This window comes from Halichoeres trimaculatus, unplaced genomic scaffold (assembly GCF_033239565.1).
Source record: "Halichoeres trimaculatus isolate MK-OKI-2021-1 unplaced genomic scaffold, fHalTri1.1 fHalTri1_scaffold_1, whole genome shotgun sequence".
NCBI classification, from domain to species: Eukaryota; Metazoa; Chordata; class Actinopteri; order Labriformes; family Labridae; genus Halichoeres; species Halichoeres trimaculatus.
The window spans coordinates 41,931,331-41,957,287 of NW_027437179.1; the positions used below are offsets into that span (position 1 = coordinate 41,931,331).

General features: G+C 43.0%; 1 protein-coding gene across 2 annotated transcripts; it reads right to left on the reverse strand.

Annotated features, from left to right (window-relative positions):
- Positions 1 to 249: 249 nt before the first annotated feature.
- cntn2 (contactin 2) lies at positions 250 to 25,957 on the reverse strand. 2 transcript variants are annotated; one of them, XM_074674349.1, is made up of 23 exons: positions 25,493 to 25,957; positions 17,782 to 17,902; positions 17,226 to 17,367; positions 15,181 to 15,356; positions 14,994 to 15,089; positions 14,707 to 14,919; positions 14,439 to 14,541; positions 14,172 to 14,353; positions 13,896 to 14,032; positions 13,514 to 13,643; positions 13,277 to 13,427; positions 13,030 to 13,157; positions 12,691 to 12,866; positions 12,435 to 12,555; positions 12,195 to 12,353; positions 10,203 to 10,352; positions 9,994 to 10,064; positions 9,666 to 9,903; positions 9,311 to 9,426; positions 9,027 to 9,213; positions 6,801 to 6,913; positions 4,933 to 5,101; positions 250 to 2,951 (listed from the first exon to the last, which is right to left on the reverse strand). In XM_074674349.1, the coding sequence occupies exons 2-23, from the start codon at positions 17,837 to 17,839 to the stop codon at positions 2,845 to 2,847; spliced, it is 3,123 nt and encodes a 1,040-aa protein (XP_074530450.1). In that variant the 5' UTR covers positions 17,840 to 17,902; positions 25,493 to 25,957; the 3' UTR covers positions 250 to 2,844. The 2 variants fall into 2 exon arrangements, with proteins under 2 accessions (XP_074530450.1, XP_074530440.1); XM_074674339.1 differs by having other exon boundaries at positions 25,575 to 25,954.

The following is a 25,957-nucleotide window of genomic DNA, read 5'->3' on the forward strand; positions in this document are numbered from 1 at the left end:
AAGTAGATTTTGTGGCTCCAGAATGACTTAAAACCATGTGTGCCAAAGCAAAACGGCATTGAGGAGCTGCATTAGCTACATAAGCTATGATATGCTAACAATACAGTATTCATTAGCTACATAATATAGCTTCTGAATACCGTAGCGTTAGCTTGACATTAGCTTTTCGTAGCTTAGCTGTCTCATCACTCGTTCAGTCTTTCTCCTCCTCCAGGGTTCAGGTGTGGGTGAAATAAAACCAGACGTCAGTCAGAAACAATCCGTCACGTGTTTATTGAACTCATATTTACAGTCAGCGTCCATCGCTCTGTGAGCCAATCAGAGCCCAGCATGAAGACAACACGGCGTGCAGAGACAGACCCTCGCGCAGAGTCCTTCAGACAGACACAGAGCTGAAACCTTTCAACATGTAATCCCTGACTGCAGTCCGTTCAGAGGGAATATTTACGGTTTGGTCCGACTGGCGATGAAACTTTGGTTGATCTGAAGACGCCACTTTGAGAAATAATCTGAAGGATTAAACCAGATTAAAGGGAAAATAATCCTGATTCAGTGTCAGTGTTATAATAAAACATTACTCAGTGTGTGTGTGTGTGTGTGTGTGGTGTCATCATCTAATACTATAGTTTGGTGTTTTTTTTATGAAGCACATCATAACTGTGACAGTGCTCCTTCAAAATAAAAGCACATTGTTCTACAATCAAGTGGTCCATCATTCAACCACCTTCAAAATAAAAGTCTATGAACACAGAGCGGGCACGCAGAGGCTCGGCTGTCCGGACCAACCACGGGTTTAAATACTGTACAGTACAATCAGAGATTTTCACAATAAAAGACACAGAAACAGAGTTTAACTTTAGGAGACGCTCTGAAGACTGGAGCCCTGCTGGAAAACCGTCACATGTCGCAAACACAGGCCTGCTGGTCTGGTCTGGCAGCAGTAGGGTCCTCTTTGACCCACAGAGACGCAGCGTGACCCCAGACAGAGGTCACGTCTTTCCTGTAAAGGTGTGTTATATAAGAGCTGATAGAGGCTGACAGGAAGAGATACGAGTCTGTTCACTGATAACTTTCATCCGTCCGTGTTTCACCTCAGGGTCAGAGCGTCTGCAGTAAACTCAGAGATGCTCTGATGCTGACGGACCCAAAAACAACACAAAGACTCAAAAAACTCAAAAAGAGAAAAGAAGAAACTGTAAACATTCAGGTGACGTGTTTCTGCAGCTCACACACACACACTCACACACACTCCCTCACACACAAGCTGAGAGCGACTTGAGCTCAGAGTTTACTCATGAACGGGAAACGTAAGGGAAGTTCATTCTCGAGGGAGTGAATCAGCATCTCCTCGGTAAAACCAAATCCTGGCAGAGACACTTTTTAGGTCACTGCGTTTTTTTGGAGATCAGCCCCGCCCCTCACCCCGCCCTGTTTTATGGAGGACCTGACCCAAATTAAGACCAGATTTTGGGACAGTGCTATCCTACAGGTCATACTTTTGCTCTCTGTTTTCCTCTCGTGCAGTTAAGGCCTCAAAGCTAACAGCTAGCTTAGCAATGTGCATCTGTACGGCTCGTTTTGTTATGTTAGCAGAGAAGCTAACGCTAACTAGCTGCTGTGTGTGACTCTAAATGGGCCGGATGAACATCGGGCTGCACTATAGGCTGAAACGTACCATCACAGGAGTCGCCCCCTGCTGGTCAGAAGAGGTTGCTAGGCTTCATGCATGTCTGCATCAGTTTAATGAGTTCAACACATGATTACACCACCACCCAGACCGCTAACACTGGAACTTGTTCTGTTTTTGGGTCTTTGGACCTTTGAATCCCTCAGAGAACTTTCTAGAAGTCTCCCAGTGAAGGCGTTGAAGGGGATAACCTGATGGACTGAACGAGAGCACAGCGTCGTCTGCACACACAGAGCTCCCAGCACACCACACCTTCAGCCTCTTACAGCGTGAAGTCGGGTTACGAGGGATTAACTGCAGAACAAAGGAGAACAGGGGCAGAGGAAATCCTCCACTGCTGCCTCAGAAACCCGAGGACCAGCTGGTTCTTTATTCGGCCGGTTCTGGAGGGGGAACTGAGGGTTTGGTTCCATGAAACCGAATCTGAAGCAGACACTTTCCCCTGGGACTTTTGGAGGAGCTCGCTGAGCTTTCACTGCAGGGACCAGGTTTTAGATTCGGTCCTCAGGATGCCCTGAAGGTCCCTGCTCTGGTGCTTTCCAGGAGTACAGACTGTGATTTCTCACACCTCAGACACCGGCCTGAGATTTTTTAGATGATGACGGCCCGATCCAGATTTACTGTAGGTCTGAAAGTAAAACACTGAGTCTGAGTGTAGTTCAGCCTCCGGCCACTAGCTGGAGCTGCAGCTGTCTGCTGCCGTAAAGTTCCTGGAACTTTCTGCATCAGAATCTGACTCAGAGGAAGACAGGAGGAGTGTGTTCTTCATGTTTGAGGGTTCAGGTGTGTGAGAAAAGTCACTCTCAGCATTAAAACACACACAGAAACACACACACTCACACTCACACACACATTATTTACACCTGTGAGTCTCTGCAGGTCTGAGGATGTCTGGACGACACGCTCCAGATGTGATGGTCCCCATAAGGCATGGCTTAACTGACACGCACATACATAAATACACGCACACACACACGCACACACACACACATACTCACAGAGCTGACCCCCCCCCTCCTTCAATCCTGACAAAAACATCTCATTCATCCGTCTATAAAAAAAACAACAGACCCCACCCAGACCCCAAACTCAGGCTGAGACACAGAGGAGCTTTAGCTTCATGCCGTTAATGAAAGAAGTCCACTGATTGGCTAAGATCACAGGCCAGACGAAGACACAACCATGAGGAGAACCAATCCAGAGAGGGCGTGGAGGAGGCTGCAGCGAGTGGGCGGGGCTTCGTTCTGCACCATCATTCCTGTTCCTGAGAGGAAAGAGGGGAGACGAGTCAGTGTTCAGAGTCCGGATCCTGTGGTTCAGGTCTGCTGTGGGTCCAGCTGTGGGTCTAGCTGGACACAGCTCTAACGCTCCTCGACGACGAGAAGTTTTAGCCTGATATGAAGTGAACCAGGAGATGTCTGTCTCCTTAAACCACAACAAACTTTATTTACCTGAAATAAACCCATAAACAAATAAACAACAAGTCTACTCACACACACACATACACACACACACTCACACACACACACACACACACACACACACACACACACACACACACACACACACACACACACACACACACACACACACACACACACACACACACACACACACACCTGACCTGATTTCACTGATCAGCGGATCAGGACACTTTGTCTTATTACAGTTTATTTTTAAAGATCCACCCTGTGTTCACATCAACATCTGTCCCACAAAACCAGAGACCACAACAGAGAGGAGGGCTGGGTCTCAACGCCAATCCTAATCCAAAAACCCCAAACCAAAAAAACCTAAAACCCTAAACCACAAACCCTAAACTCTGAACCAAAAAAATCTTAACCCTAAACTCAAAACCCTCAATCCAAAACCAAAAGAACTTAAGCCCAAAAACGGTCATCCTAAACCAAAAAAACCTAAAGCCAAAACTCTTAAATCCAAACCCTTAACCCAAAATCCCAAATCCTTAACAAAAAACCTGAAGCCAAAACCCAAAACTCTTAAATCCAAACACTTTACCCAAAACCCTAAACCAAAAAACCTAAAATGAAAACCCAAAACTCTAAACCCAAAACCAAAAAAACTTAACCCTAAACTTGAAACAAAAAAAAGCAAACCCAAAACCTTATCACTAAACCCTTAACCTAAATCCTAAACCCCAAACCAAGAAAACCTTAAACCCTAAACCCCAAACCAAAAAACCATCACCCTAAACTCTGAACCAAAACATCTTAACCCTAAACTCAAAACCCTAAATCCAAAACCAAAAGAACTTAAGCCCAAAAACCATCACCCTAAACCAAAAAACCTAAGGCCAAAACTCTAAAATTAAAACCCTTAACCAAAACCCCAAAACCCTAACCAAAAAAACTAAAATAAAAACCCAAAACTCTAAAATTGAAACCCTTAACCCAAAACTCAAAACTCAAAACCAAAAAAACTTAACCCTAAACTCGAAACCCAAAAAAAGCAAACCCCAAACCTTATCACTAAACTCTTAACCCAAATCCTAAACCCCAAACCAAAAACCTAAACCCCTAAACCCCAAACCAAAACACCCTAAAACCCTAAACCCCAAACTAAAAAAACCTAAAACCCTAAACTCAAAACCCTCAATCCTAAACCAAAAGAACTTAAGCCCAAAAACCGTCACCCTAAACCAAAAAACCTAAAGCCAAAACTCTAAAATCCAAACCCTTAACCCAAAACTCTAAACCCCAACTCTCTTAACAAAAACCCTAAACCCTGAGGCCGCTCTGACATCACCTGTAAAGTGACCCACTGAAAGAGGCCGTTTGGGCTCAAAGAGTCATAACCAGGAACAGGACACTTCCCACCTCCTCAGGTCACCTGCAGGTTGTCATGGCGCCCTCTGAGCAGCGTTTAGAGTTTGAACTGATTTTTAATTTTCTTAAATTCACACAGAGAAAAACAAAAGCTCAAACTCAAAATGAAGAGAAACTGGCTTTATATAAAAATCTTTATCATTGTGCGTATACGTAGACTCTCTGAAAGGTCACCTGTTGGCTCACCTGTGGGCTCACCTGTCTGACTTTAACCTTTAGCTCCTGTAGAGCTTAACGCTGCTGAATCAGGTGCTGCTGACGTGCGTGTGATGGTCAGAACCAATCTGAATCAGTCCTATCTCTGAGATAACACCGCTTTGTGTTCACATTTTGTGTGTGTGAGACAGACTGAGACACACACCTGAGAGGAGTGTGTGTGTGTAATCAAAGTGTGTGTACCTGAGTCTCTGGACACGATGATCTCGTGAGCCGGTCCGTCTCCGCCCTCGCCCCACGAGCGGATCTCCAGAACCACGTACCCGTTATCTTGGGGCAGAGGAAGAGTCACAGACGTCTTGGATTTGTCCAGAACTTTCAGCGCCGCCTGACCCTCGTGTTTGTACAGAACCTGAGACACACACACACACACACACACACACACACACACACACACACACACACACACACACACACACACACACACACACACACACACACACACACACAGTCAGGGTCATTGTTTATGGCTGTAATGAAACTGCTGACGTGATCTTTGGTTCTTTATCAGCTGCTGTTTGTGATCAGATCATTAATCAAAACTTTATTCTCTCTGAGCTTTTTATCAGGAACAATAACTCTTTAATCTCTGTGGATTATTAATCCCTACAGAAGTCTCAGGGTGGTGTGTTAACCTCTGTCCTTACCTGAACTCTTTCTCCTCTACATGAACCCAGACGTTTGTTTGTTTGTGTTTGATGTTGTTTGTTTTCTTTTTTTTAGATAAACTGTGAGCATGCTTATCAGAGCGGAATTATCTGAGGATTTGAGTCTAATCCAAGGGTCTTTAACCTGCAGCTCTTTGACTCCTTTGCAGTGGCTCCTTGTAGCTCCAAAAAAAAAAAATAAATAAATAAACAGTTTTCATTTTTCTTCCAGAGGGGTGGAAATTTTTGCAAGCTTTTTAAATTTCTTTCTTTTTTTTAAATTCATTTTTGACAAATTGTTATACATTTCAAAACATTTTTTTTTAAGTTGTAAATTTTTCTCAATATTTGAAATTTCCTTTTTTTTTTTAGCTTTTTTTTTTTCAAATGTATTAAATACATAAAACTAGAGCATCACATGTACAATTTCAAAAATTCAAAAAAACTTCTTTGAATAAAATTGTTCACTAGATTTTAACTATGCATGGGATTTTTTCTCTTTATTTTAATATCTATTGTGAAGATAAAGTAGATTTTGTGGCTCCTGAATGACTTTAATCCAGGTGAGCTGAGAAAAAATGGCTCCTATGAAAGTAAAGGTTGCAGACCCCTGGATGTAACGTTACTTATGACTGAAAGAACTAACCTGTTTTCCACCCCCTCTTTTGTTTTTACATCTGTTCTAATCTTACCATAAAATTTCTAATTATCTTTCTTTTTGTAAATTCCTGAAAATTTAGATTTTTTAAAAATGTATTTTTTGTTTATCAATTTTTTTATTTTTATTCTTTGCTAATGGATTTTTACAAATATATATTTTTTGAAAATAAGCAAATGTATAAAATATTTTTTTTTTTACAAAGTTTTGCTTTTTGTGTATATATATATATATATATATATATATATATATATATATATATATATATATATATATATATATATATATTTATATATTGCAAATGTTTAATTTAAATTTTTGCAAGCTTTTTTAATTTTAAAATTTTTGGCAAATTTATTAGATCTCATATTTTTAAATTTTGCAATTAAACTACATATTAAACATGCACGGGATTTTTCTCTTTATTTTAATATTTATTGTGAAGATAAAGTAGATTTTGTGGCTCCTGAATGACTTTAATCCAGGTGAGCTGAGAAAAATGGCTCCTATGGAAGTAAAGTTTTAAGACCCCTGGATGTAACGTTACTTATGACTGAAAGAACAAACCTGTTTTCAATTTCTTGCTGAGGAAAAATGGCTCCTTGGAGATGGACACACACTCCTGTCACACACACACTCCTGTCACACACACACTGCTGTCACACACACACTTCCGTCACACACACACTTCTGCCACATACACACTTCCTTCAGGTAAAAGTCATGTAAACTGGTCCAGGACTCACTTTGTATCCCAGCACGGCCGACTCGTTGTGCATCGCCTTCACGTGGTCCCACCTCACCGTTACCCATGATGCATCAGCCTTCCATGACACGTTACCCGGACGACGGTTAGGAGCTGAGACACACACAACAACAGGTGGTTTGAGAAAGAAGAACATCAGGGAGGAGAGATGAAGAAAGGATTCAGAGTTAGAGGATAAAACTGGGAGACGGTTTGGATCGGAGACCAGGATCCAGTTCCTCTAAAGCTAAAGAAGATCTAACGGATCCATAAAGTCCCAGACCCAACAGTCTGAATGATAATCCAGGTTTGGATAACCAAAAACACCGTGTGACACCAGGGGGCGCTGTGGACATTTTAATCTCTGCAGGATGTGGATTAAAGAGACTGAACAAAGGATCTGAGATTAAGTTAAACATCAAATCAATCAAACACTCATCTATCGAGTATGTGTGTGTGTGTGTGTGTGTGTGTGTGTGTGTGTGTGTGTGTGTGTGTGTGTGTGTGTGAGATTATCATCCGAGTGGTTTTTGTGCTGAAAGGCTTCAGGCTCTGAGTGTCTCTGCGTCTCATACTCCAGGTGAGCTCAGGTGAGTCTGATATCGCTGACGCTACATTACCTCACAGAGCTGTGGTACAGTAACTAAACACCTCAGAAATCACACACACACACACACACACACACACACACACACACACACACACACACACCTGACATCAGAACAGGTGACACCTCTACACCTCTGTGACGTGACGAGGACAGAAGAATCTTTTAACCTGAGAAACTTTGAGGGAGTGACAGGAAGCAGAGAGGACGCCTGAGGAGCGCTCACACACACACACACACACACTTCTCTGAGTGTGTGTTGCTGTCAAAACTGCTGCAGGTAAAAACCAGAGAAGACTGAAAACCTGCACTTCTACTATGGTTCACCTGTAAGATTTCATTCATTTAAAAAATGGATGTTAAACTTGACAACCTGCAGTTCTTCCAGTGTCCACTGGAGGCAGCCTCAACTGTTTCCAAAAGGATCCACTGTAAGAGAGTTAAAACCTGAAGTACTCTCAGCTTCCACAAGGGGGAGACGTCACTGTATGATAAGAATAGACTGTACAGGACTTCCTCCAGGATTTTTTGAAGTTTGCAGCACGCTGAGATTTATCTTATTATTAAGGCTGCAGCTATCGAATATTTTAGTATTTGAGTATTCTACTGAAAATTCTAGCGATTAATCGAGTAATCGGATAAAATAAATTTTTGAGGAGTTAAAGATCAGTTATTTTTCAAATGAAAATTTGTTTCTAACAAGTAGGGAAACAAGTGACTTTGAGAAATATATATAAAATTCAATGTAATGTAGGGCTGCAACTAACAATTATTTTTAAAGTCGACTAATCTGTCTGACCTGATTGGTCCACCGGAGCAAATACCCCAAATCCCATCCCCGCTGCCATCACTGCTCTGTTTTTGTCTGTAAACAGCCACATAGTTCCATGCTCAAACTTCCCATCTCAGAAGAAGACAGACTAAGTGTCTCAAGTTAATTTATCAAGGAAATGTTCCAGCTACACTCAGTAAAACTGAGCATGTGTGTGCTAGTCACTTCACGGCCGACTGCTTTTCCAACTTTGGACAGTCCAACAGAGGGCTAGCCAATAGACTGGTCCTGAATCCAGGCGCATTACCAACCATCCTCCAACAAACCTGGGACCCTGGAAATGTGAGTATTTTAAATGCTGTGTGCTGTGGAGCAGATGGAAGAGCTTTTCCTCAGTGTCCCCCCTGTCTCTGTGTTAGCTTCAGAGTGCTAACTTTAGCTGCAGTTAGCCTGTTGTTTTAGCCTGTAATGTTACGGTAAACGAGCTTCGCTGTTTTCTAAACATTGTGCACTCGGAGCTCGTGGCGCCGCTCTCAGTGACGTGGAAGAGCGGGGCGGTATCAGCGGTGGCTCATTTACATATGAAGGCCACGCCCACTAAATCAGAGCGTTCTGAACAGAGGGGCTATGAGAGCCTGGAAACAATGCTGCTGTGCTTGATTTATTGGCTTTTTGGACCAAAACATGTTACTACCATTTCATGAAGACATCAATGATCCAGATTAAACTACAGGAAAGGAGCAGACCTTTAAAGGGGGATTAACAATCAGCTGCAAAACACACCATGTAGGGTCAGGGTATATGTGTCTTATAGTGTGTGTGTGTGTGTGTGTGTGCTGGAGACCTACGGGGTTTTCTGGTGGTCACTGTGATGCGTGGTGATGGCGGCCCCGTGCCAGCGCTGTTGTACGCAAGGACAGCAACATGGTACCGCGTGCTGGGTCTGAGTCCGGAGACTCGTGCTGATGTCTCCAGTCCGGCTGTCCTCACCCGGTCTGCTGCTGCTTCACGCTCGTGCTGCCGCCAGTACCTGATCTACACACACACAGATTACAGGTACAGATGTGTGTATCTATCTATTTTAAGCTCTTTTCTCCTTCCTGTTGATAAATCTCTTCATGCGTCTCCTCACCTCGTATCCTCTGAGGATCCCATTGTTGCTGAGCTGATGGACCGGTTCCCAGGAGACCTGGACCTCGAAGGCGGTCAGGACCGTGGCGTTGATGCTGGAGGGTCCGACTGTCGGCTCTGAGAGGAAGAGGAGGGAACAGAAGACACATTTTACCAACATCTCAACTCTGCCTTCAGAGGATCTGTTAGTGAGCTCGCCCTCTGGTGGAGAAAGGAGGCGCTGCAGCTCAAGACAAGAAAACTTTTTTTTTTCCATTTAAAACTTTAACTTTAGGGTGGAAGCTCTCTGTGTTTTTCTGTACATTTCAAGTTTTATTTTATTTTTTGTGGGATTGCAGAGGAGCAGCCGGCCTCACCTTCCTCCGCAGAGTGAACCATGGCGATCTGACTGAACGGACCTTCTCCCCGCCGGTTAAACGCTCTGATCTTCACCTCGAACGGGCTGTACGGCGTCAGGCTGTCATTGAAGTAGACGTACCGAGACGACTCCACGTGAGGGATACGAACCACCGTCCATGACATCGACGAGTCCTTCCTCCTGAACGCCAGGATGTACCCGAAGCCGTCTCCGTTCTGGTACTCTCGAGCCATCGGCTGCACGGATCAGAGGACAGAAACAGATTGGACTGTGAAAAACACGCACTCTGATGTTAAATATCTACACGCACAGAGCTGGCCACTTACCGTCCACGTGACGATGAGCTCACTGCGGTCTCCTCCTCCTCCTCCGAGTCCACTGGGGGCCACAGTGGGAGCTGGGGGCCACACAAACAAACAGAGAGGAGACGATTTCACATGCTAGTGAGGTCCAGGAGGAAAAGGCACAGAGGAAACAACATCTCTGACTTGTCTGTGAGTTCCTCTCTCAGAGGATGTGACCTTTGACCCCTGACCTGCTTGCTGGGTGCGGATGGTGTGTGACGGCATGCTGGGCTCTCCGCTGCCCAGGATGTTGCTGGCGATGACCTGGAACTCGTAATCCATCCACGGGATCAGGCCCATCACACGGGCTGACTCGGCGTTCCCCTCGATGTTCACAGGGTCTGACGGCGGGATGAGGGAGAGATTGAGAGCGTTTCTTTTCTGACATTTACAAAACATTTGTTTTACAGGAACAGCCAAACAACCAACTGTAAACCAAACTTCATTTCAAACCTTTTTTTTTAGAGTTTAAATGTTTGCTTTGTGTTTAAATTTTTTCTTTCTTTTAAAGTTTTCTTATTCAAGAGTTTTATTTAAAATTGATCCTCATCACCAGCTGCCATGAAACACACATTTCATACTGTGTATTCAACATTTTCTACCATGCTCTGCCTTTTTACTGTGCAGCTCATACATTTTAAGTGTCAACAGACACTGTTGGCCTAAGTGCTGTACAGAGAAATTAAATAATCAAAAATAAAATAAAATAAAATACATGGCTAACAAGAGACAAGAGAGACACCTCATGTGAAATACAAAAACAATTTCAAACATAAAACATTAAAACACCAAAAAAATAAATAAAAAAAATAACTTAATAGAAAAATAGAATCAGGGATTGCTGTGTGTTAAAAGCTAGAGGAAAAAGGTTGGTTTTAAGAGGAGATTTAAAAACAGTATAAACAATAAAAATGACTGAACTGAAAATCCTAATTTACCCACCATGTCCACCATTAATATAAGGCTACTACACATGCCTCACTTCATTATACCATGCAGGATTAACCTGGGCTTATAAATTCACAAGTGGTTGTCTTTATTTAAATAATTTTTGAAATTGTTTCGATGTATTTTGTTGTAATTGTATTTATTGCATGTTTTGAAAGCAGCTACATTGTTACTCAAAAACTAGTTTAGTCCCATGCATTAAATGGAAGATGGAAATTTTCAACAGCTAGTAATAATTTGTGTTCATATACAGTATATATCCTGTGTATATCAATGAATTTATTTAATATATCAGCTGATATATCGGATATTGCCTTTTTTTATGCCCCATTAACGGTATCGTCATTGGCCCCGTAAATCCCATATCAGTCAGGCTCTAACATATATATATATATATATATATATATATATATATTATAATATCTATTATCTATAGTTTACTGTTGTTTTTAATTAAATGAAAGTGTCTGTGATGCCTCAGTTAAGGAAGCATGTTTGGACAAAATACAAAGGAAATTGCAAAGCTGAAAATGAAAACGCATTATGGGAAAAAGCATTTTCAATTCAAGAGTATAGAAGCATTTTTTGAGTCAAAAGTAAAATTAAATGTCAAATATCCATTTAGCATTTTCATTTTTACCTTCAAGACTGCACTTTGAGTGACATTATTCAAATTAAAATATGAAAAAGATGTTTGCATTTTAATTTTTAAGAAACGGTCTGCTAAATACTGAACATAATTCAGTGAAAATAAGAAAATAAAAGTGCAATAAAGAAATTACATTTTCATTGTCAATTTAAACAAACCCAATGTGTGGCATAATCCAAATAAAAAGGAAAAGAAGATTTGAATTTGCATTTTCAAACCCACCCTCAGACTAACATGAAATGAAATGGAGATGTGAACTCCCTGGTTGTACCACAACTTCAACAGCAGGGGGCGGTGTGTGTGTGCCAAGCAGCAAGCAACCCTACAAGCACTACAGTAGAAGAATATGAAGCGCCCCCAAATGAATCATTACAATCAGTCCAGTGCTCTCCTCAGCTCTGAATCGGAATTGAAAGAGCTGAAACCTGACTGAACGTTTAGTTTGGCCAATCAGCGAAGAATTTAGTGGGATAAAGCTTTAGATTACTAACTGAAACTCCTCAAACGCTCTGTTTATAACATTCAGTAAATAAACCATTTCATACCGAGCGTCACCAGTTTTATACTGACTCTATCTCTGTCTCACCTGTCCTCATCTTCTTCCACTCTGACGACAGCAACGATCGTCCCATTACCACGTACTTCCCGATGGGACTGTGGTTATCGTATCCTCGGCTCCACCTGAGCTCCAGCGACGTCTCTGCCACGTTCTTCACCAGCAGACCACCAGGAGGCCCCGGAGGCCCTGAACGCAGCACAAACACACAGATTATTAATGCTAGAAAGACGGCACCTGTGACTGTGTCTGAGTCAGCGTCTGTCTCACCTCTGACCACCAGCTTGGCCGAGGCGGCGGCGCTATCCACCACGGTCTGAGCGGAGCAGGTGTACGCCCCCGCCTGACTGAGCTGGGTGTTGACGATCAGCAGGTCGCCAATGTTCTCTTTCTGACAGGAAGCAGAAACAGAGGGAGAGTCATCAGCGCCAGGTTTGATTCCTGAGGTTAGTTTCTGATTCCTCTCAGAGCTCAGGTGAGTCAGGTATTACTCCTTCATGATCTGAGCTCTGATCCTCACACTCACCCCCTCCACCCGGTGAAACGGCCCTGCTGAGTCCTCCAGGTCCAGGAGGACCCCGTTCAGGGCCCAGGTGAAGGTCAGGTCCATGGTGGGGTCGTGGGAGGCGTGGCACTGCAGCGTCACGTTCTCGCCCTGGTTAACATCGGCGTTGGACGGGGCCAGAGTGATCTTTGTGGCGTCTGTGAAGGATTAAAGATGATGAGAGAGGATCTGTGAGGGGAGATGACACGGTGTGCGTCTGCCCCCATGTGGCTGGTTGGTGTAATTACAGGTTAAACGTCTCTCTTCTGAATATCAGAGAGCTTGAAATTATTCACTCAGACAAACTGACGCAGTGTGTACCTCTGACCGACAGGTGCCCCGTGCTGTTGGCTTTGCCCAGGTAGTTCTCTGCGAAGCAGGTGTACTTCCCCTCGTCGGCTCGGCTGATGTTCAGGATCCTCAGGACTCCGTCTGGACTGACTGTGACTCTGAGGACACACAGGAGCACAGGTGACAGGTGTGGAGACGCTGTGAGGTGTGAAAGCGTTTGATGTTCAGCTCCTCTGAACCTGGACCCTAACCCGGACCCTGTCTCAGGTGTGCTTACCTGCTGCTGTTGGTGAGCAGCTCAGTCCCCCGGCTCCAGAACAGGCTGGGCTTCGGGGCGGCTCGAGGCCGACACTCGATCATCACCTGACCCCCCCGAGCTGCAGGGATCAGCTTCCTCACAGGGTTCAGCCTGAAGTCTGGGGCCTGGACTGGAGGGAGATGGAGAGAGGAGGGAGGAGGTGTGAGAACAGGAACAGCATCTCATGGAACAGGTGTTTAGATCTGGATCCTGTACCCTGGACTCTGAGCTCAGACGTGGAGTAGACCGTGCCGTGTTTGTTCTCAGCTACACACTGATACATCCCAGAATCCTCCAGGGCCAGGTTACTGATCTTCAGACGGGGTCCGTTCACCTCCACACGGTCCTGACGGAGGAAGAGATGACGGCGTGAGACATTTAACCTTTAGTTTCTATCGACAGAGACGCAGCTGGACGTCCCTTTCAAAATAAAAGCCCTAAATAAACTCAGCACTCCGTCTCTCCAAAGAAAACTTCTGGTTAGTTTAATCCCAGTTAATCCAGGAGGCAGGATGTTTATTCTTCAGATTTAAACAGTTTACATCCTGCTCTTCTCCTACCTTGAAGGTGTGTGTATCTGTGTGTGTGTGTGTGTTACCTGCGTGATGAGCGGCTGCCCGTTGCGTAGCCAGCGTACAGACGGTCGGGGTTTCCCGGCAGCGACGCAGCTCCAGTGAAGCTCCGAGCTGATCTCCACCTCAGAGTCGCTCATCACCTGCAGCCACTCGGGCTGAGCTGCAGACGGAGACACAGAGGGTTAATCTGGAGACTGAGACCTGCCTGAGAACAGTCTTTGGTCCACTTTGAGTTCTTGTTTTTGTCCCTGACAGGCTCCGGTTGAGAAGAGGAGACTGACTTTGGACTTATTTCTCACCTTGCACATTGATGCGTCCCTGGTATGTGTCACTTCCCTCCGAGTTGTACGCCTCACACTCGTAAACTCCCTCATCATCAAAGGACAGATCTGGCAGAGTCAGAGTCGGGCCCTCGGCGCTGGAGCCCGCTTTGGACGGCATCAAACCGTCGACCTTCCTCCAGCGCAGCTTTGGCACCGGACTGAGAGGATAGAGAGGAGTTAAAGGAGAGTAGCTGGGGAATGAATCCTGACGTAAGGAGCGTGATGAGGAGAGGTCACACTTACTTCCCGTAGGCGAAACACTCAAGCTGAGCTGTCTGACCTGCCAGTCCGTACGTCTCTGACGGGAAACGCACCTTGATGCTGGGAGCAGACTTCCTGGGATTAGCTGAGAGAGAAGGAGATCCAGATTAAATCTCCACAGGTGGATGAATGAACTCCTGATGCATTAAAACATATTTAGAGGAGTATGCTGCCCCCTGCTGTCCAGCCCTGTGTAGTGCACGGCATCAGACTGTATTTCTAGTGACTCCAGAGGATTCTGGCTCCGTACCGTCGGGCTGCACCGTCAGCTGGTTGGCCCGGCTGAACGTGCTCTTGCTGCTGATCTCCAGGTTGACGGTGGTGAAGCAGAAGTAGCTCCCCGTGTCGTTGGGCTCGGCTCTGGCCAGGTAAAGGTTCCCCGTCACCTGAGACACGAAGGAACGCCCGTCTGACTTCTTCAGGAAGTTTGGGAACTCGTTGAGGAACCAGCGGTAGGACAGAGCTGCAGGAGGCGAAGGATGGAGTTAGATTTAATGTTTCTGTGAAAGTTTAATGTGTTAAAGGTCTGAACTTCACCTGGGTAGTGAGGAGGAGGCTGACAGGCCAGGAAAGTCCCCACTCCCTCGTACGCGGTCTGAGGACTCCTGCTGTCTGAGGAGAAGTCGTCTAGGTCTGCGGAGGAGCAGGAGGAACAGAGACAGATTAATCTACGTATCAGTGACTCCTCCCTTCGTCTGAGCTCACAAATCATCGTCTGACTCACAGCCGAACTTCAGCACGGCGGCGCGGCTGATGATGGTGCCGCAGCGGTTGATGGCGAGACACTGATAGGAGCCTGTGTCTTTGAGGGACTCGGGGCTGCTGATCACAAGGCTGCCCGCCACCAGAGAGTAACGGGTGTCCAGACCTAACGGGACCTCTGTACCGTTTACAAGCCACCTGCAAGACAAGGAGCAGGGCACAGGGATTTTAATTTTTAGGAACAAGCTTTTTGGTGATTTATACCCCTTAATCATTACAGGAACTAATTTGTGATTAATCCCACAGTCACTGCCCGTCCTGCTGGCTGCCTCTCTCTTTGTGCAGAGCTGTTATAGATTTATTCATCTAAGTGTATAAAATTCTAAACAGTACAAATCTAGTAAATAAATAACTACACAAGAAGTTTTTGGAATTTATAAAATTATACATGTGATGCCTTAGTTTTTAATCTCTAATAAATCTGCAAATATTTTGAAAAAAAATGAAATTTGAAACATTTGCACAAATTTCAAAATATTTTGCAATTTCAAGAATTTGCAAAAGTATGAATAAAATAAAACAAAAATTGCAAAAATAAATTCAAGACAAATAAAATTTGTAATATTTTCCAAAAGTTCAAATAAATTTCAAATCTCAAAAATTTGAAACATTATTTTTTTTGGTCTTTATTTCAATTTTGTTGACATAAACAATATTTGTGCATTTGAAAAATTAGAATCTCAGTAGAATGAAAAGGAGCAGAAAGAAGAAAAAGTCTTATTATATCTGCCTCTTCACTCACAAAATGTTAAACACATTATCAGAAAAAAAAATAGTTTGCCAGCATGCTTTTTATTAAATTATATTTATTTATTTATATACATGAAATTTTAAAAAAATCTTTAAAAATTCTTTGAAATTAAAAAAAAAAAACTTTTGAAAGGTAAAAATTTTTAAAAAAATTAAAATTAAAATAATCATAGTAATAGTTATAAATAAATGGATTGAACTTTCAAAAAATTCTAAAAAGTTTTTAAATGTGAAAAAAATTAAAATTAAAAAATTAGATTAAAAAAATTAAAGAATTTTGAAATTTTAAATTTTTCAGATAATTAATAATAATATTAATTTTGCAAAAATTGAGCATTTTTGAATGATTTCCTTAATCTGATAACATTTTATTGCTCAACACGTCATTTTATGTCTCGCTACATATCAACCATGTATATTAATCCGTCATGTTGTCAGTTTAATGAATCCATCCACACAGAATTAAAATCTGTATTTTCTTCCAGATTAGTCTTTTTGTAGATGTAGTTTTCTTCCCAGGGCTGTAAAACTTGAGGTTAGCCACAGGTGCATGGAAAGTTGGTGGGCTGTTGATGTTGTAGGAGGTGAAGTAGAGCGGTGGCAGGCTTTATTGACAGATGGGATGGAGATTTAGTTCAACTAAATGTTAACGCAGGATTTTATTTAGTGTCAGTGTCTTTAATCATCAATACCCTCTGGAAGAAAAATAACAATTCTTTGGGAGCCAATGCAAAGGAGTCAAAGAGCCACAGGTTGAAGACCCTTGTTCCAGAGGGATACAGCGATAGTGTAAAGAAGAAAACAACGGAAAACAATATTTTAAAGGTTGGGAAACAGCCACATGAACACTTTGAGTCCTCATAAGCTGAAGACTGTTTCAGTAATTGAAAACCAGGACCTGTAACTGTTTGTTTGTTCTGTATCAGAGACAACGTGGAGTTTAATTCAAGTTTGATATTCATTCATTCAATCCAGAACAAACTTCACCTCCACCCCACGACCCAAGTCAATGTCGTCATATTCACTGGTCAAGTTTCAGTTTTAATGTAGTTCATCATATTTTTATCACTGTCTGCCCATTTGTTGTGCCTGTGTTGTAGTTCAGCCTCCCTCCTCTAGAGGGAGCTGTAGCTCTGGATAACATCTGCTGCCATAAAGCACAAAACCAAGCATTTCCTCCTGATGCTGACGTATTTTAGGATATACTGGGTCTTTCAAACAAGTGTGTGTGTGTGTGTGTGTGTGTGTGAGTCTGACCTGTAGGAGGCAGCAGGGTTGGCTCTGGCCTGACAGCTGAGGGTCACCTTTCCTTCAGCGAGGCCTTCTGGGTAAATTAAACTGCTGGGCTGCTTCTCAAACACCGGCCCGCTGTCGTGACCCGAGACACACACATCTCCACCTGAAAACACACCCATCACACACATATGATAAATACACACACACAGCTCTACACGTTTCTGCATAAAGTGTTTACACTCCAGTGATTCTTCCAGGGGTTTCATGTCCTTTATTCAAACACAAACATCTCCATGCATCATTCATCAGATCAGAGCTTTGTTCCAGGTCTGAATGAGGGACTCTGAGACCCTGAACCCCCTCAGTCCCCCTGTCTGAAGACCATAAATTAAACTTTAATCAGAGCCTCATGAAAAACACCGTCCTGTTTGCTCGTCTGACACACTTTCACATCTCCTCTGAAGTTCGAGCAGGAATCCTCTCCTGCCGTCACAGACAGAGGTTTTAAATCTCTGACTCTTTACAGGTTATAGATGTTGTAGGTGTGTGTTCATGTGTGTGTGTGTGTGAGCCGTACCTGAGGCCGCCTGCAGGAGCCCCGAGCTGAGCAGCAGCAGAAACACAAAGTTCTCCATCCTCAGATCCGGTTAGACTCGATCAGCTGATCTCACAGAGGGGGAGAGGAGTCCGGTCGGAGTCTGCAGGAGAGACGAGAGATGAGATTGACTCTGATCCTGAGCATTACTCACACACACACTCAGAATCATCAAACACACACACACAGATCTCTGGTGCAGACATGTTAAAACACACAGTCTGGCTCTAACTTAAAACACATATGCTTCATGTGATTTAAATCTTTTATTTTGGCGGGGGGCTGAATTTTTTAGCATGTTTAACCTGCTGGCCCGTCAGACGCAGCATGTTCCAGGATTCTGACAGACAGAGGAAAAAACTAAACATGAAATATTAAAACCTGAGGACTTCTGAGACCCTGCAGACTGTCAGAGGAACCGTCAGAGGAACCGACAGAGGAACCAGTTTGTGGATTTTGGGATGTTTGAAGGACGGCGGGTCAGATAAAGGTCAGATTAACATCAGGGAAAACCTCCTGAAGGTCTCTGCTGAGTTCACGTCAGCCTGGCGACTTCACATTGCTCCTGAGTCTCTGAGGGGGGTCAGAGTCCGTCTGTGTTTCAGTCTGATGGAGACCACCTGAGACCCTCTAAAACAGACCTGTCCTCAAAATCAGGCTTAGACACACACTACACACCACACACTACACACCATACTAACACAACACAAAAAACTTAATCATCTGTGTGTGTATGTGTGAGTGTGTGTGTGTGTGTCCTTCATCACAAAGTCTCTCTGTCACCTTCACGCTCCATTAGGAGAACTAACGCCTGAGGACACAGAGCGCTCAGAGTGGACATCTGCTGCTTGACCACACACACACACACACACACACATCTGCAGAGGCATGTGTGTGTGGCCTAATGGCTCTCAGCCTCTTCCAGGTCGTCCTGATATATTATTAATGTGTGCCAACTCAGGAAAGAGAGCTGTGTGTGTGTGTGTGTGTGACCTCAGTGTGACCTCATTGTGACCTCATTGTGACCTCAGTGTGACGACAAAGAGCTACAGAGGAGTCAACATATATCGGACTGAAACACCTCAACACTGGCTGAGGGTGCTGATCCGACCTCTGGTCAGTGATCCTCTAAAGTCCTCCTCAGGAGGGGTCAAAATACCAGACCAGAGTCCAGAAGAGGGATCCCAGAAAAACTCATACAACAGAACACCACATTAACAGATATAGGAGTATTGTACTATATGCCATGAGACAATGCTTTGCAACACAGCGCCATCTCTGTGAAGACGCAAAACTCACTCTTTTGCGCCACCCACATCCCGCCACTACCAGCCCCCCAAAGTTAGTAACCCAGGGTAAACACTACATATAACACCAAACAGCAAACACAACATGACATCACAAGATACAACACTACACTATGAACTACACACCACGAGTCACAACAATTTAGGGGCTGATCAATATTTATACGCAAATGGGGCTGGTCCAAAACGGGGGGGGGGGGTTCCCAAACTTTTTTTGGAGCACTGGGTGGAGGGGGCAAAAGGTTTTTATTTTGGCTTCAGGGAGGGTCATGCAACTTTAATTTGTTAAGTTTTGTATGCTTTTTTGTTTGTTTTCCATTCGTATTTTACTCAGAAGTTTTGTGTTGTGGTTTATACTCCCCTATATAAAGCTACCCTGCATGGTCCACAATGGTATTTCCCCATAGACTTAATCACCAAATAACCATCAGCCCCTTACGTAGATAAAATACATCACAAATCCACAGTTTACGAACACAGTCCTACACTAATTATTTGCTAAATGACACAACACTATAAGACATGACATGGCACTACACAACAAAACACTGTATGTGTGTATGGGAGGGGTGACGACGACACATTTGTGTGCCTTACAACGATAAAATAATTTAATTGTGACCTGCCAAGCGACCGCAGATGTAAATTAGCGTTACGCTAACTCTGGTACAATGCATCAAATGGTGACATTTATGTTAAATATTAAACATGGTCCATTTATGAATAAATTAAATTAAAAACACAATTTGATATGACTCTATAAGACACAACAATACACAATATAACACTTCACAACATGACACTTTACTGTACCACAGATGATTCAAAACAACTCTTTACATCAACCTGTTCACACTCTGTTTACCTGACACCTGTTAGTTAGCTACACAGATACTGAGCTCTTAGAAAGCAAGGGGAGGGAACACACACACACACACACACACACACACACACACACACACACACACACACACACACACACACACACACACACACACACACACACACACAAAGATCAGTTTCATCTTCTCACATCAGAGCAAAGTGACTTCATACTTTCTGACTTCATCTACACACAACCACTGTGTGTGTGTGTGTGTGTGTGTGTGTGTGTGTGTGTGTGTGTGTGTGTGTGTGTGTGTGTGTGTGTGTGTGTGTGTGTGTGTGTGTGTGATTCAGAACAATAGAGCTTTTATGACAGACTGTTGAACAGAGAGCCTCTATTTTCTGAAGTGATAGCTGCAGTGATACACACTCAGACAAAAAGTGTGTGTGTGATAAACAGACACACACACACAGATCACAGGGAAAAGAGCACATAGAGACCCAGACTCACACCCAGACTCAGACCCAGACTCAGAGAGCTGGGCTCAGTTAGTATCAAACAGGAAGCAGCAGGTCCAGAGTCACACTGGAGCAGAACCCAGACTCAGGGCTAATCCCAAATCTACTCTTTAGCCCCATAGCTTCTGAATACTGTAACGTTAGCTTAGCGTTAGCTTTTCATAGCTTAGCTGTCTCATCACTCATGTAATGCAGTCCATAGTATTGAAGTCTGTTGGCTGTGAATGTGGACTCCTGCCTGTTATTATCCTGAGGATCCGTGTCTCACTTGCAGACTCTGCACTAAAACTACAACACCCAGCACCTCGCTGCCCATCTGGACTCTCCAGAGACTCTGAGCCCGACACCGTGACCTCTGAGCCAGACACCGTAACCTCTGAGCCAGACACCCTGACAGAGTCCCTCTGTAGGAGCAGACTGAGGATCTGACAGTCAGAGAGAGGATGAGCAGACCCACAGAGACACACAGAGCAGGTGTACAGGTGAATTAATCCAGGTGAAGGTAACCTGTGCTCGAGCTTCTCTGTTACAGATTTTATTCTGCTGTTCTCAGTCCGGACAGCCTCCCCCTGTTCTGCTTTAATCTACACCTCCATCCATCCATCCATCCATCCATCAGCCATCTCCAGACTACAGGTTCAACCAGGCCAGACAGCAGGGGCCTTCAGCAAAACACACAGACACCCATCCATCATTCATTCATCTCTATCCATCCATCCTTCATCCATCATTCATCCATCTTTATCCATCCATCATTCATCCATCTTTATCCATCCATCCTTCATCCATCCTTCATCCATCCTTCATCCATCTTTATCCATCCTTCATACATCTTTATCCATCCATCCTTCATCCATCACTCATCCATCTTTATCCATCCATCCTACATCCATCCTTCATTCATCACTCATTCATCTTAATCCATCCATCCTTCATCCATCATTCATCCATCTTTATCCATCATTCATCCATCTTTATCCATCATTCATCCATCTTTATCCATCCATCATTCATCCATCATTCCTCCATCATTTATCCATCCATCATTCATCCATCATTCATCCATCATTCATCCATCATTCATCCATCTTTATCCATCCATCATTCATCCATTATTCATCCATCTTTATCCATCCGTCCTTCATCCATCATTCATCCATCTTTATCAATCCATCCTTCATCCATCATTCATCCATCTTTATCCATCCATCATTCATCCATCATTCATCCATCATTTATCCATCCATCATTCATCCATCATTCATCCATCTTTATCCATCCATCCTTCATCCATCATTCATCCATCTTTATCCATCCATCTTTATCCATCCATCCTACATCCATCCTTCATCCATCATTCATCCATCTTTATCCATCCATCTTTATCCATCCTTCATCCATCTTTATCCATCCATCCTTCATCCATCCTTCATCCATCTTTATCCATCCATCCTTCATCCATCACTCATTCATCTTTATCCATCCATCCTACATCCATCCTTCATCCATCATTCATCTATCTTTATCCATCCATCCTTCATCCATCTTTATCATCCATCCATCATCCATCATTTATCCATCCAATTATATATTATCCATCATCCATCCGTCCGCCATCCATCATCTATACTTCATCCATCTATCATCCATACTTCCTCCATCCGTCATTTAAAGCAGACTGGAGGAGCTGGAGGAAGAAGCATCATCTCGTAGATGCTCTGACTGATGACTTCCTGGAGTGACGCAGCAGGCCGAGTAAACCAACCCAAACAATCAACCCCCCACCCCCCAACTGGAGGATCCTAAGGAATTTCCAGACCAGTTTCTAGCCCTCGAGGGCTATTTTTAGTAGAGGTAATTTTTATATATATCAAAATCAGTCTTACTGTGAGCTCAATGATAAACTCCACAGCGTGAGAGAATAAAACAAAGAGACAATAAGAATCAAAGAGGAACCACTACAACAACGGATCACTGAGAAAAAGATTTCCAACAATAAAATATTAAATCCAGGAGACTTTTCTGGCCATCAGTTTCTATATCTACAGGAGTGAGCGATGCAGATCTTTGTGTTTGACTCACTCCAGCCTCTCTGTTTATTTATAACGTGAGTTCAGGCCTGAGAGCAGAGAGGAGCGTATAAACCCCTCCTTACATCCATCCTACGAGCAGAACGGACAGCATGAAGGAGTCAGAGCAGATTGACCAAATAAAATTTACACCTGTTTCTGAACTCTGGGATTAACAGCTGGTGGAAATATAATGAACAAAGGGAGTTTAACTCTACAGAGATACAGATTAAAGAAGTAAAGTCTGAGTGAATCTCTGCTGTAGAACAGAACAAAGACTCCTCTCTCCCTAAGATTCATATCATCACATCTCTGCGACAGTCTGCTGCACAGGCGGCACAGAGGCAGAGCGGGCCAGCGGTCACCTCATATCAGTGTTAGATATCAGTGTCAGAGAGTGGACTGACCTCTGACCTCTGCTCTGTCAGTTATTAGAGCACAAAGAGCTACAGACACAGAGACTAAAAGAGGGGCTTCAGAGAGGATTTCAAGAAGCTCAGATCGAGTCTGATCTGTACACTGCTAGAAACTGAAATCTTATCATGTTTTTTTCTCTTATTTTCGATATAAAAAGTTTTTTTACACTTAATATGAGCCAAAAAATGTGGAACAAGGGAAAAGTTACTTGAATTAAGACATAAATCTAGTTTCAAGCAATTTTTGCTTGTTCCACATTTTTTTTTCCATTGATACTTTTTTTTCTTGTAACATGCAATTCAGACTCATTTTTGTCTTTAAATGACCTGAAAAAAGACATTTTCTTGGACTGATCAGTTGAATGTGGCTCATACTGAGTATAATACGACCATTTTTACTTAAAATGACACAAAAACACTTGATAAGATTTCATTTTTAGGCATTGTTGGACTCTCTAAATCAGGGGTCTGCAACCTTCACTTTCAAAAGAGCCGTTTTGCCTCAGCTTACCTGGATGAAAGTCATTCGGGAGCCGCAAAATCTACTTTATCTTCACATTAAGACAAAAAATAGTGTATAATCAGGTAAATAATTATCTAAACGAGACGTTTTTGTGTCTATAAATTTGTACATATGATTTCTTAGTTTTTTATTTTATTAATTTATTAAATTTATTTTTAAATAAATTTGCAAATTTAAGAAAAAAAAAAGAAATTTGTAGTGTCATAGACTTTACAAATTTTGCAAAATTTGGAAATTAAAAGAAAATTGCAAAATAAAAACATGAAATTAAAAATGGTGCAAAATTTCAAAGAAATTGCTGAAATGTCAAAAATTTGCAAAAAAAAACCCTAAATAATGCAATTTCAAAATTTTTCTTGATTTCCAAAAATTGTAAAAACATTCTAAAATTGCAAAAAAAGGGGGATTTATAGTAAAAAAAAAATGCTTAATCTTTAAAAAATGTGGAATTCTTTTCCTTAATTTGCAAAAAAGGCAAAAAAAATTGAAATATTTTTTTTTCCAAAAAACTGCAAAAAAATCATACAAAATTTAAAGCTTTGTTTCAAGAGGTGATGCTTTTTTAGTCCAAATTTTATGTTATGATTTTACTTAGTGTCTGTGTCTTTATCATTTATACCCTCTGTAAGAAAAATGTTAAAACCCCTAATTTTAATAATATTTTTAAAGCTACAAGGAGCCACTGCAAAGGAGTCAAAGAGCTGCATGAGGCTCCAGAGCCGCAGGTTGCAGACCCCTGCTATAAATGATCCATGGATTAGTTGCTGCCTTCATGGTGTTATCTTAGGAGCAGAGCAGCAGACTGTCAAAGGTTTTAGGTTTAAAAACATTTAGTGACTCCAGCTGCTTCAATTTCAACTTATTGCGCATTAAATTTCAAGTAAACCTAAAACATTTTACACAATTTTTGTTACAGCTCCTGGGATGGAGAGCACCAAAACGTCAGCCGGGCAGAATATCAAGACCAATATTTAGCATTTTGAGGCATATCAGCATTAGCCTTTTTTTCCAGCAACTGATAAGAAATCAAATTAAAGGCTGTGATATTTTGGCTCCATTAGAGCCACGCCTCTGTGTCTGCAGTCACTACTCTGTCTCTAGCATCATCCCATCCACAGTACCATCTGATAGGTGACACACAGAGACATTATTTGGGAAAACTTCGACTGACTGTAGAAAACTTTAGGGAGCTATTTTTTTTTTTTCATTTTACTTCATAAGACAGCTGCTGAGCCTGGGAGCTGTTTAATAAACATACACTTAAAGGAGTTCAAACAAAGTTAAGTGTTGGAGTACACATTATCCCAAATTTGATACCAATATTTTCACTTTTACTGCAAATAAGCGTCAGCCCCAAATATCGGTTATCGGCCTCCTTGGTTCCTGATAATCGATATCGGTATCGCCTCTGAAAAAAACGTATCATTCTCTAGTAATCACAGATGGTAGTACAACTCACAGCAATGAGTCAGAGATTTACAACTGGTGATGATCCTCTTTAAGGAGGAAAACTGACTTTTCCTCACACTACTACAAACATCACACAGCTCAGATAAGTGTGGGTGTAAATTAATGTAATAACTTCATTAGAAAATGACTGCACAGACTCACTCAGCCTCCAGAACACAAACCTCCATCAGCTCTGCCCACAAACAGCTTCATGTGCAGCTTCATCAGGTAACATGAGCTCCAACAGAGACTCGGCCAGCTGCACCACGAACCAAACCCCATGTGGTTTTTACTCATTTCAGCACACACAGGGAAACAGAGGCAGACATTAAACTGTGTTATCATCCACACAGACAGGTGACAGGCTGATTCTGAGCTACAGAGAGGAGAGCCATGTGTAATCTGACAGATTTAACCTGGAGTTTGGAGCGATGGATGGGCATCACCGGGCAGAAAAACACGCTCTGAGAGGCTGGATGTCTGTGCGCTCATATTGCGTCAAAACCAACCATGAGCTCCAAGAACCAGCTCGTTTACCCAGAGCAGCTCAGAAACAGCTTTACAGACCAACACATGGGGACTCACCTCCAGGATTCAGAGTAGAAACGCTGAGACGAGGATTTATGAAGACCTACCGCCGTGTGGTGGGAGGTGTGGGTCTGTTTACCTGACGGATGAGGGCCGGACAGCAGCGATGCGGAGCCGCGGATGATGCGCAGGAGGCGGGGTGATTCCGCTCAGTACCTCGGTGGATTCTGGTTCCTCTCAGATTGATGCTCCTCCTCTCCTTCTGGGGGTTCCTCTTCCTCCTCCTCTTCCTCTGGGCTGTAAAATGATGCAAGGACGGTCAGCTCCGCTCTCTCCTCCTCTCTGTGGGTCTACTTTCTTCCTCTCCTCCTCCTCATCCCTCTTTCTTTCAAACACCTTCTGCTCTGTTGTTCCAGCGTCAAGCCCGCGAAAATACCGCTGAGTCACTTCCGCTGTCAGTGTTGCAAAATAAAAGGCCCAGCTAGTTTAAAAGAGAGCTAGCAGCTAATTAAAACATTTCTA

Bases quoted from the DNA above. Each gene is read 5' to 3' on its own strand.
- cntn2 (XM_074674349.1), bottom strand. From the start codon at position 17,839: ATGGAGAACTTTGTGTTTCTGCTGCTGCTCAGCTCGGGGCTCCTGCAG. The intron at 10,065-10,202 runs GTCAGGGGTCAA...TGTGGCCCCCAG, and splicing joins CATCCGCACCCAGCAAGCAG to CTCCCACTGTGGCCCCCAGT. The intron at 6,914-9,026 runs GTAGGTCTCCAG...TGTGTGTCTCAG, and splicing joins AGTGACCACCAGAAAACCCC to CTCCTAACCGTCGTCCGGGT.